The sequence below is a fragment of the Xenopus tropicalis genome, chromosome 1 (genome assembly GCF_000004195.4).
Source record: "Xenopus tropicalis strain Nigerian chromosome 1, UCB_Xtro_10.0, whole genome shotgun sequence".
Classification (NCBI taxonomy): Eukaryota; Metazoa; Chordata; class Amphibia; order Anura; family Pipidae; genus Xenopus; species Xenopus tropicalis.
Genome location: NC_030677.2, coordinates 91,586,448 through 91,599,499, shown reverse-complemented (window position 1 = coordinate 91,599,499; position 13,052 = coordinate 91,586,448). Strand labels below are relative to the sequence as shown.

Below are 13,052 nucleotides of genomic sequence, written 5' to 3'. Positions count from 1 at the left end.
GGGGCAGTTAATCTCATTACTGGTACCATTTAAAGCCTACACAAAGGTAAGCCATTAAAGCAGCCAGAGAGGTGGGGGGCCGCGGACCATGGTCTAGATAGTTTGTCACAACTTTATAGCAATCATAAGATCACCTGATATTACCACATGACCCATTTTTAAACATAAAGTTACTAAGAAAGTTATGTACCATAGTTTATTGACCAGTTTACACTATAGAATTTCAACCCAGTTTACAAATTACCATCAAAATATATGTACAGCACAAAAAACAACAAATGTATAAGTATACATTCTTAAAGGCAGGCATATGTCACAATGTTTATTAATTTGTTTATTAATGTGTTTATTAATGTTGTGATATACAATCCCGTATTTTCTGTACTCTCTCACCAATATATATTACGCCACATGGGCATCGCAGAAGATTAACACAAAAATCTGAATTGCAAGTATAATATCCCCTATATGACTATTTACATACTATTTATTTCAACATTAGAGCCTAGCAGTACAAATCTAGTCTAGGTATTCCTAAGAATGTAAAATGGACCTTTTTAGGCGCGGCTCTAACCAACTTGTTCCTAAGTGTAAATTACCTTTTATAGGAAATGAGAGGGGATAATTGAAATTCAGGTATCTGAGGGATATGCCTGTCATATTAAAGGCCAATGTTTCTTAATAGAACATGCAGTGCTCTTGATAGCATCATTAAAACTAGTCACAAAGGCCACTTGTGGATCCACTCGTTGAGCATTGTGCAAACCTAAGAATCCTTATTTTTTCTGTTATATATACTAGATGGATAGCCCTGTGCCTCTAACCACATCTGTAGCATCTCTCCGTGCATAACATATTATCAGAAATGATTCCCCTAATTTGTGTAAAAATTTTTTTAACATGTTCCGGATAGAAACTAGAAAAAGAGAGTAGTGAATTACGATCACTTTCCTTTCTGTAAATATCAGTTATCAAAATTCCATCCTTATTCATTATTAAAACATCTAAGAGCTTCACTAATGATTTCACTGTAACTAGATTGTAAGGTTAATTTGAGATATATATAGAAAAACAAAAAGGTACAGACTCAAATAACCGAAAAAAAAAAAATGAAAATTTTTACTGCACTGTGCAGATATGTTAAAACCTTTTGAGGCTCCCACCTGTTTGTCAAGTAACAAGATAATGAAGATATAACACACAAAGTATGTAGGGGTGGGGGGAAACAGACTCTATTACAAGAAAAGCTCAGCGTAGTCGCAGTATGGTGAGCTGTACAGAAATGCGCCGGAACCGGTATCTTCGCCACCTCCTTCCTAATACTGGATTTGTGTTGACTAATCCTATCACGTACAGGTTGGATCATTTCCCCCTCATATGCAAGTCCACGATGACACTTGATTAAATAAACCACACATTCCGATTCACATGTATAGTGACCTTTTATTGCAAACTTGCGTCCAGAATATGGATGGGTAAAAAAAATCTGTGCATATTACACTATAGCACTGATTATATCTACCACAAGGGTACATGCCATTTCTGAAAGGTACCTGTAACAGCTGTAAATAATTACGTTTAGTACCCAAACCGGCTCTTACCAGCCTATCGCATAAATAGTGGGGATGTCTATAAGATAGCAAAGGCAGTACTTTAATCTCAGGGACCTCAGGATATGCCCTTTGTTAAAGAGGCTAATGTTTATATATAATCTGAAGAATCTTGCGCATACCAGGATGGTATGTGTGTAGAAACGGTATGCTAGTCAGTTTATTACAACTATGTGTCTTTTCCTGTATAATAGTCCCACAATCTAATCTTCTCACCTCCAGAATTACCTACCTTTGTCCCAGCATTGAGAGTGACTTGGCTCCTCAATTAGAAATTGATCGTTTCCTTTGCTTCCTTGTGCAGAGTGAAGCCTCGGCCCCACTTCCTGTTCAGGTTTCTGATAAAAAAAAATAAACAAAAAAACCCTGATAATGTACAGACTGGCTCCTGCTGCCTCCAAGCATGCGCAGAAGGCTCTCCACTTCGACTACAGTATTCGAAGTGATGAGAGACCTTAACAGGAAGTGGGGGCGGGGCTTCACTCTTCACAAGGAAGCAAAGGGAACGATCAACTTCTGAGGAGCCAGGTCGCTCTTAATGCTGGGACAAAGGTAGGTAATTCTGGAGGCTGTTTAATTTTACTGATAGGAAAAAGAAAGGTTTACTTATTCTTTAACAACTCTGATGGATATCCCCTTTGTGCAAACTTGGATTTTATCTCATCTAACCTTGTAGAGTCTTTCTTCATCTGATACTATACGTTTGACCTGGAGGAGTTGGGACCTAGGAAGAGAGGAAACATTAGCCCCAGGATATGCAAACCGCAATAAATTATTGTGATCTGTCAGTTCCACATACAAATCAGTTAATAACCTTCCACCTTTACAGTAAACTGTAGTGTCCAAAAAGGTAACTTACTCGGTACTATATGTAAATGTAAAACCAATGGATTGAACACAGGTTTCCAAGTAATCCTTAAATACCAACAAGGATCCAACGTCGCTCACCTTATATTACCAACAAATCATCGCTATATTGCCACCACTTGAAACAACGCATGAATATATGCATACTGAGTTTCAAAATAATTCATGAATATTTTGGCATAGGTGGGTGTGACGTTGGATTCCATTGCAGTGCCCTGTAGTTGGAGAAAAATGGTACCCTGAAACAAAAAATAGTTATGTATATGTTGTACCACAGAAAGCAACTCCAAAAAGAAACATGTTTGTAATGGGCTATAATCAGAACATCCCGCACCACCTCATGGAAGTATACAGGCTATTCACATCAAGGGCTGCTTACACAACCTCACACTTTCCTAATTCAAGTTGCTGTATATTACGTAAAAAATGAGAAGTATCCTTATATGACTCCCTAGAGGTCACAAAGGGTCACACTTTGTCTAAAAAAAGTTGCTAAAGGGGCAAAGATAGAATTCACCCCAGCCACAATGGATGCAAGAGGAAAAATTAAGCAGCGATTGCAGAAACGAATTGTTCATATTGTAAAAGGACCTTGATCAAATGCCAGACAGATTTGAACTAACCTTTAGATACTAGGTACAACATTTTTTATCTTAAACTATCTGTCTCCAACTGAATGAAAGGGGGGCTGTGTATAATAGGAAACCAAGGAAGATCCTACTGCTTATTAACATAACAAAGATTTACACAATGAAGGTTGAATAAAGTTTACCACACAAGTTTTACCAACAGAATTGAACAATCATGATGAGACAAAAAAGAAAAAAGTCTTCAAAGGAAAAAAAAATAATTTGGAGACAGTTTACTGATGTTTTAGGGTTACTTTGCTGCCCCCAGAACTGGGTACTTTGAGTCTGTGCATGGCATAATGAAATCAGGAGATTACTAAGGCCACTGGGTCTTTGCCACAGATCTTTGGTTTACAAGTAGCATCAAAAGCACATTTTTGAAATTACCCAGGAATGGTTAAGGCCAAAATGAATGCTGGAGTGTTCTGAAGTGGGGCAATAATGAAAATGAATCCAGATCTAATTTCCATCTAACACTTGTTAAGTTATATAAAAACTGCTGTTGAGAGAAGGCATCCTTTAAATCTGAAACAAGTGAAGCAGTTTGCATACGAGCGATAGAAACTCTACATAAACAGATCTAGAAAGCCTATTCATGAAAAAGTTATCTAAAAGGATATGTTAAGTTCTGAATGGAGTAGCAAAGTTTTACAATCTTAAAAGTAAAAGGATTGAGCTAACCTGATTTTGTCCACTTCAGACTTATTTTTCAGTTGAATTAAATAATTTACAGTAATTTGTGAATGATTTGCACACATACTTGTGACCTTGACAAAGGTTTACAAGGGGCGGTGATATATTGGTTCTTATTCACTAGTTAAAAATTTGTCTTTTTTTTCCCGACTAAGTGCCAAATTCTTTCTGTGTATATGTAATATTTTATATAATACAGACTTGAGAAGGATCAGTACACCAACTTAAAATAAACTAGCACTATATTTAAAAGTTAGTGTGTTAATCCTTCTCACACGTATTACATTATTTAATTAAGCACCCATTTGTGTGCGTGTGTGTGCATGCATTCATAACCCTAAGGTGCACACTAAACAGTTGGCTGGGAGCAAGGCAAACAGAAAATATAAGCAAAAAGTCCAAAGTTCCACATTCTTTAGCATGACGTTTCTTAATAATCTCCAAACAAGTTCTTAAAGAAGGTCTCGCTACATAACACATTTTTATTAATTTTCAGACTTGTATATAAAATATGTATATCAGTGTATAGGAATATAGATAAAATATTTCCCTCCTCTTTTACATAAACTCGTTCAGTCGGGCTTATGTAGAAAAAAAAGTACTTAAGTAGTATCTAACCTTCTAGCAGTTGTACTTTTTGTACACAAACATACTTCATTCCATGGATTGCAGGAAACCATGATAATTATCATTATTTTGAAAGGTTTTTTACACTGTAATGCAAGGATCCCTAACATTTATACTCGTGAGCCATATTCAATTGCAAAAAGAGCTGGGGAGCAATGTGAGCATTAACAAAAAAAAAAGTTCATGGGATGCCAAATATGGGCTGTGATTGGTTATTTGGTAAGCCCCTATGTGGGCTGACAGCCTACAGGAGGCTCTGTATGGCAGTACACATAGTTTTTATGAAACTAAAATTTGCCTCCATGTCAGGAATTCAGAAATGAGCACATGCTTTGAGGCCACTGGGAGCAACATCCAAGGGGTTGGTGAGCAACTTGTTTCTCATAAGCCACTGGTTGGGGATCACTGGTGTAATGCAACCCCCTCCCCTCCCTGTCACATTGTTCTATTGTAAAGTGAAGAATGTTTGAACTTTACATAGTAGGTTGTGCACTGATTTTCAGGAAAGCAGAGGGTTTTCAATTACCAGAATGTGCCACTTCACTTTAGAACAAGGTAAGGGAGGGGGTTTGTTACAGTGAGAGTCTGGTAGGGTGGTGGGGAACTGGTAAACAAATAGATAGGCTTTCCATATGTGCAATCACATATGTTTGTGTAAAAAGAAAAACTGCATAATTATCTCGAAGTCTAGATACTGTATATATACCTCTTTTACTTAAGCCCAAGTGAAGTTCTGACAAAAAATAGCTTCTGTCCTCTAGTGACTCTTATTATATTGCTTTAAGTATTATACTTATCCTTTAAGAAGCCTGAATATATTTTATTGTATCACATCATACTGAGACGGACCATAATATTTAAGTAAGCGTAACAATTTTACGTTCCTCATCAGAAATTAGTCAGTATTCACCAATATAGATATGTTGCAAATAGAGTCAATAGAATTATATAAATTAAAGGAACAGTATGCCCACTTTCCCACTATGCCCAACTAAACACCATACCTTCAACTGTCCTGATTTTCGCACAACAGTTCCGATTTTAACAGCTCAGCCCGCAGTCCTGGATTCTTACTGAAAAGCCCCTCGTTTCTCTTTGATCTCCTGCACTGAATGCTGAGTTTAACTTAATAAGTATGGTTGTGGCAGAGAGCACAGAAAACGTAACAGCTACACCTGCACTTAGATACAATTGTCACTAATAAGCTAAATAGGTCCATTGGGGGAACTGAGACTTGCAGCTTAAAGGTCAAAATAACTGTAATACCACATAAAACAAGACCCCAAAATCCCCCAGAAATGTGTTCAGGCATTAAATAACCTGCCAAATTTAGTAAAATGGGAGTGGTATTTAGGGGGTGCGGTTGCAAAAATGGGCAGGGTCAAAAATCTTTTTGTCCCTTTTTACACTTTTCAAATGTAGAGAGGTATGTTAAACCATACTATAGAATAGTATAATTAGGTCTTCATTAAAAGGAAAGGTTAATAATATATTACCAGTATACAACGCCTTCTCTATTGTGACTGTATTGTTAGCAGGAGCAGGGCTGCTCGTGTCATGAAGCAAGGTAAGAACCTTGCCTCAGGCAGCACTGAGTTGCCAGTTACCAGGGCGGCAAAAAGCTGCCTCTTAACTTTAAGAGCCTAAATAGCTGTGATATAGAATACTGAAATTAACATATACCCACAGTTTACTGACTGCTTACTATAATTTAGAATAGATTTCACCTGCTTTCAAAGAACAGTCATCTGAGGCACCTATACCTACGTTGGATTAAACTCCTTTCAAATCTATTTTTTTAAATAGATATCCAAATATATACCTCACTTTATTTTCATAAAATTCATGGTATACAATGGGTCTGCTCATGAACCCATTGCCCATCTATGTACAATCTACGTACATTGTAGAAAATATTTAAAAAATAATAATAATAATATGGACAAAAGGGACAAGTATGACTTGTCAGGAGCACACACAGCTATTATTTGTAATAGCCATAGCACCTGGTAACTACTCCTTTCCTGCATACAGTATAATGTCTTGATACAATAAAACTATTCTCTTAAATTAATTTCTAGTCTATATAGTTTGTATTCTGCCTCTTTTTATTTTCTTTTAGGTGATACTACTGCCCAATGACTTTGTTCAATGACCCTATTTGCCATATAGCAGTTTAAATAGTGAATAGTTTAGGTGTAATAGTATACCACCTTGTTCAACAAGGGTTAAACAAATAGATCAGGTGAACATACCTGTTGTTTGTTCGTCACAAAAAAAAATATATGGTTTCTGTTACTTTGGTTTATTATATTTGGTCCTTCAGAGGTTGATAATTAAATTACTAGCATACAGTCCCATCTCTTCATCTTTCATTGTGACTGTTTTGTTAGAAGGATCCATTATTCATGGGGTTTATCTGTACAATGGTAATTTAATATTCTGCCTGACAAGGACCAAACATAAAGTAGGTTTAATTTCCCCTTTTGCCCCATTTAGCTCAAGAAATAACACATCATAGAATTTTCATGGTTACATAATTTTCATAATATAAATAATTATTTAATATGTGCAACACAAGCACTATTTATTGAACTCATGCTAAACTAGAGGGTATACTGTGCCTTTAAAATGAATAGGCAATATTACTGCCAGTGTCTTTAAACCATGCACTTTTTTTATTCATTTATTTGCACATAGACCATTATGATCCTTGCATACAAAGATTATTGTGGATACGGGTAATTCAGCATTTACTTCTCAACATAAAATGATACATTTTTTATAGTACCTATAAAATTTTGAGGTACACTTGCCCTAAAATATATATTTATTACCAGGAAATAAAGCATTACTTTTTGATTGTGCTGGTAGCAATGAATTACCTGCTTGCAAATTTCTTAGGTTTTTTGACTTTGTATTTATACTACGTAAAATTCACATATATAGCATTTCTTAAATGGTACTGAACTTAAGTGTATAACCCCAGTTAAGAATTTTAAACCTCTTGGATACTGGTCCTTTTTTGGCTGGCTGCCTGCCTGAAAGACTATGTGTGATTCCTCACCACTGTCACTTCTCTTCTTTGCTTTCATTACAGAAAATACTCCAATACGAGGTAAGGCACAAGTTGACCTGTCACTCACCAAGTCTTCTCTCCTTTAGCTTCCTATTTTTCTCCTTGCCAGTATGTGTTCTATCTTATGTTGGTTGGTTTGTTTTATTTATTAATTTCATTTTGCGCTTTTTCGAGTGATCGATACTTTGCTATGCAGGGGCAGGGAAAAGGAAGGTCTAGAACTGGCACAAAGGGGCACACGTAGCATATCTGGGAATTTTTTTGACTGGATGATCAGTAGCACCAGTGGGTGAACGTCAAAGCCTTCTGAACACCACATTATTATTCATAAATAGTAATTACTTCACATTAATTCCAGGTTAATGCCATTCAAATCAAATGGTCAGCAATTCTTAGCATGGAGTTATTAATTGCCTTGGGTGACAAAAAGTTCTGCATTGCCACTTTTGTCATCACCCTTAGATGTATATCATCAGAATAGCTAACATTTTGAAAAGTTAAGGATATCCTGTCATTAAAAATTGTTTGTTTTGAATGATACAGGTAGTCTTTAAATAGCCAGTCTCACGTGTACACCGTATTTAATATTTTGTGCAGTTTTAATAGATTTGTCATTTGTACATCCAATATTTACTCTGTTGATTTAGTTGTTTGCGTACCTGATATTAGAATACAGTGAAAAATATATTTTCATTTAACTAGCTTGTTTCAAACATTTTTAAATGAGCAGCAAAATAATTTGTGTGTGTGTAAGTAAAAATATATGTATTGATCAAATTTTCTTGCTGTAAGGTGCATTTAATTTGATATGATATACCTAATTGTTCATATTGCTGTTTTTTTTGTCAACTACGGTTACATTTTTTGTCATTAGGTTTTCATCTTTACTATGAATACAAAATATTCTTCGGTTGGAAATGTCAGATGAATTCCAGATTGGAACTTGTATATTTTGCAACCAGGAAAAATTATCTAAAATTTTAAATGTAGTTTTAATTTCCATGCTGTCATTTTTTTTTTTTAACTTTAGGTGCATTACAGATTGAGAACAGTGAGGAGACAGATCAGGGGAAGTACGAATGTGTGGCTACCAACAGTGCTGGAGTTCGCTATTCTTCACCTGCTAATCTTTACGTGAGAGGTAGGAAGTGACTCAGCTGTGCATGCTGAGTGATATGAACTGTTACAAGGCACCTGCTGCAGCTTGAGTCTGATACTAACCATGATTCTTTTTATATCTAAAGCGACATTTACACATGTTTGTTGGCTTTTAAGTTTTAAAATAGAGACCAAATGCCTTGCACAAGGATATCCTTGGTTATATTTAACTGGTATGCTGAATACTCATCAAAAGACTCGATCTTCCTCTGTAACAATAGTTTCCTGCACAAAATAATATGCCTTCCAGCCAGTTTAGGTATAGAAATTAATTACTAACTGTTTGTACCATAAATAATTCAAATCTGATTAATTAAAGTCCAATAGTAGTGTCACTAAAGGTAAAAATTATTATTAACCAATAGGCAGTCAGTCATAAAAAGCATGACCCAGTGACAAAATCCAGATCACTGGATTCCTTTTATTATTTTCTTCTTTATAAGGACAATTATTTTGGGAAAATTTATTGAATGCACTTTACCCTCTTATTAATATTTGCATTCATGAATGTGTTAGCAAATCTTTAACCTTTTGATAGCCAGTAAAAACTGTTTTGCAGAGATTCATTAGGTGATTTTCTACTTCTTGAAAATGGCTTACTTGTTCTTAGGAGTGCATAATTAGTTATTTATTGTTAATGTTTGTAGCCGCCAGTTTCCCTATTCTGTTTTAGGTTTAATAATACAGAAAAAGGATTTTGTACACAATACCTACATAAATTTGATTGTCATATATGGGACAAAACATTCAGCTGCTATGTTTTATGGGGAGTGAAACGATTGTATTTTTATAATGCACACCCATTTGTTTTACACAGTCCTTGTGTTTTTTTAACAAATAAATGTTAGTTGTTATAAACGGAAGTAAAAAGATTAATAGAGGATAATTTGGTAAGCAACAAAATAATGGGACAGTATGTGCTAAAGAATGGAACTTGGTATAAGTATGTACAGGTATGGGATCCCTTATTCGGAAACCTGATATCCAGAAAGCTCCTAATTACAGAAAGGCTGTCTCCCATAGACTCTATTTTAATCAAATAATTCAGATTTTTAAAATTGATTTCCTTTTTCTCTGTAAAAATAAAACAGTATTTGATCCCAACTAAGATATATTTATTCCTTACTGGATGCAAAATAATCCTATTGGGTTTAATTAACGTTTTATTCATTTTTTTTTTTAGTAGACTTAAGGTATCAAGATCCAAATTACAGAAAGACCCCCTTATCCGGAATACCCTTGGTCCCGAGCATTCTGGATAATGGGTCATATACCTGTATTATATTTTTCAACACTTTACTGTTACTGTACAGAAGTGCTGTGACCGAGTTTGCACTTGGTTAACACGATATTAGGAACTGGGTGGGAAGACGTACCAGATCAAAAGGTATTTTTCCAGAAAAAAGATGTGTTATTATTTAGACAATTAAAGAAATGGATTAGTCACTTTGCAGCTGAAAGCCTGGAGAAGGTCTTTTTTTACTCTCTCTGTGTCTCCCCTATTTTTTCTCTTCTCCTCATGTCATTGTGTTCTGCATCAAACCCCTTAACATCCCTCAGAGCTACGAGAAGGTTGGTGTGTTTTTTTCTTTTACGTTCTTACCCACATTTTTACATTCTTAAAACTAACGAAAAAAAAGCAAAGAAATCTTTCAGTGAAGGACAGTACTTCTGTCTATGGGCTTTGGGGACTGAGATGATATTGCATTGTGAGACCTCTCTATGCATCCTTTGGTAATGTTGCTGGGTTTTTGCACATTTGTCGTCATGGTTATTGGGTGCTTGGGCACAGAGCCTGATGCATGAAAGAAGAATGTAACTACCTTTGCATGCCTTTTTTTTCTTTGCTATTTTTATTCCTTATTGTATTTAGCTGCTAATATGTGTTCTTTCTATTGAAATAGTTTTGTTTTGCTGTCTTGTGATAATCAGCACATTTGCAAAAAGCCTCTGTTCCTGCCCTGTGATGAAAATAAATATACTGTCTGTTTTAATATTCCTTACACTAGCAATTAGTGTAGACTTCCTATTCCATTTCATGAAAGGGTCACTGTCATCAGTAACAAATATTGTATGTACACTTGAAAACAGTGGTGAACTTTTAAATAGCAGAAAATATAATCTAGTTATGAGTAAAAAGTTTTACAGAAAAATGGGCCTTATCAGTGGTTATCTTGTAAATCACTAATTATATGGAGCCTGGGGTATTAAAATGTTAATGGATACTATAATATTTAGTGATTTTATTAATTCATCTTCTGGTATATTGCATGCACCATTAAGTACTGATGTGTAAAAAGTATGTTAATTGGCACAAGCCCTTTTCATTTTTTTTATGAAAGTACTGTAATTAGCTAAACCTAGTATGTCTTTTTCAGACCAAAACAATAAACTTTTACAGCTTCGATAACGCCCCTTTTATTTATTTATTTTTTTAAATAGAAGAACCAAACTTTTTCATAATTATATTAAGTGCATGGATTTTATTTGCAAGTCAGTCTCATTTTCAAGACATTTTCGTAATGGTTGAACATTAGTGATGCCTCCTGAACTTAATATGCACAGAGTAATCATAAACTGCACCAACAAATTTGAAGTTTTGTTGTAGTTTTAATGCTCAACAAATTATACCTTGCACACAAGGTTAAAATACATTTACTCCCACATATACTCCTCTTAGAAGTTGTGATTGAGATAGCTGTTAAAATGCTATTCATATTTATTCATATTTCTGTTTCTACCCATGGTTTTTCATTTTTTTTTTATTCCAGAAAAAAAGTTACTTAGGTTAGGCTCCCCTAATAGCAGTAAATACAAATCCTTTCTAGGTATAAGTAAGTAATGGCATAGGGCAGGAACACTGTGCTAAACGTTACTTGACTTACCTGTTTCTTACACCTTTTTTGTATTGTGTGTTTTTTTGTTTTTTTTAGAGCAAATATTAGATTACACCTTTTAACTCTGTTTATGATTATCGTAAATTTCATGTTCCACCAGTATTTTAAAACTTTACGTGAAACAGAAAAAATGTATGAATCATTGAACTAAATTGAAGTGAAAAGGAGTGAAATTATGTTAATATGTTATAAATTAATTAAATGTTTGGGATGTTGCCAGTGTTAGTGTAGGGAACCTCTCTGTGAAGGGGAGGACAGGTGTAATCTAATCTGCACTAGTAATGTAGAGGCTGCACATTTTTGGCTCCCCTCCTTCTTTCCCTCCCTTCTTCATTTTGGAGTAAGACGGAATAACTCCTGTCTCGCCAAAATGGTTTGATAATATCTGCTGTATCCCACCCTGTTTGGAGCCTCCGCTTGCTGATTGTTGGAGTGCATTGACATCATTTTACTCTTTTATGCTTCCAATGCTAACATCTAACTGTTTTTGTTAACAATTTTTTTTTCTTTATTTTTCTTCCCTTTTTTCATTTTTATTATTGTTGTTAGTTCTTTTTTTAAAGTTCTACTTTTTTTTTTATCATCTCTGAATCGGGGCTTGAAAAGTCAGTGGTTGTTTCCCAATAACTTTTTTTTTTTTTTTTTTTAAATCATGGAAAGAAAGATGAACACTCACAGAGCACTCACCTTCCAAAACCCTACATGCATACTTGTCAGTTAATATATTTTGTAACTTTGCTGCCAATTTGTTTCATTTCTGGGATGAAATGATGCAGTGAAAAATATCCTTCATGATACTTACTCAAACACAAAATAACCCTTATGCTTTGTATGTGCTTTTGCCTGCCTAGTATATACCTTTAAATTTGTTCAGCAAAATAGTTGCATGGGAGCATATTTACAAAAGTAATTTATTTCCTTATGGGGAAAATTTAATTTTGTATTTTCTACAAAAATGAAAGTTTGCCCCGCAACATTGGCATATTTTGGTGTATTATTTTGCATTCACATTTTAATTTTTTACCTGGCGAAAGAGCTCCATTGCAAATCTTTGATAATACAGCTCTTTAACATGAATACATTCACAAATATTTGTCAAAAGTAATGTTGCCAGGTCTAAGCAGGTGAACTACCATCATAAAAAGGCAGCAGCCATGATTATATCTCATTATTTATGTCATATCCTCCGTGCTATTATCCCATGTGTCATTGCTTTATGGCATACATTTGCCAGAGACTTTTACATTTGTATGGTTAAAATTTACTGGTCAATTTACACTTAGGAATGGCATAATTACGTTTTTTAAGTAAATATGAGATGCCGCTAGAAATATATGGGAATATGCCCTATAGTTTCTTATGCATAATTAACTCCTCTTTAAAAGCTTATGGTTACTAGATTTGTTGTTTTGTTACATAATTAATTTGTTTGATTTTAACAAATATAGCGATATTCATAAAATCTTTGCTGATGCAAAAATTACATTTACTA

General features: G+C 34.7%; 1 protein-coding gene across 1 annotated transcript in view; it reads left to right on the top strand.

Moving 5' to 3' along the window:
- The window catches only part of ptprs (protein tyrosine phosphatase receptor type S), a gene marked incomplete at its 3' end in the record, with an annotated part of 150,986 nt that overhangs the window by 82,099 nt on the left and 55,835 nt on the right, over positions 1-13,052 (top strand). Inside the window, 1 exon segment of the mRNA NM_001141992.1 lies at positions 8,536-8,646. Coding sequence (NP_001135464.1) covers positions 8,536-8,646 — 111 coding nt within the window.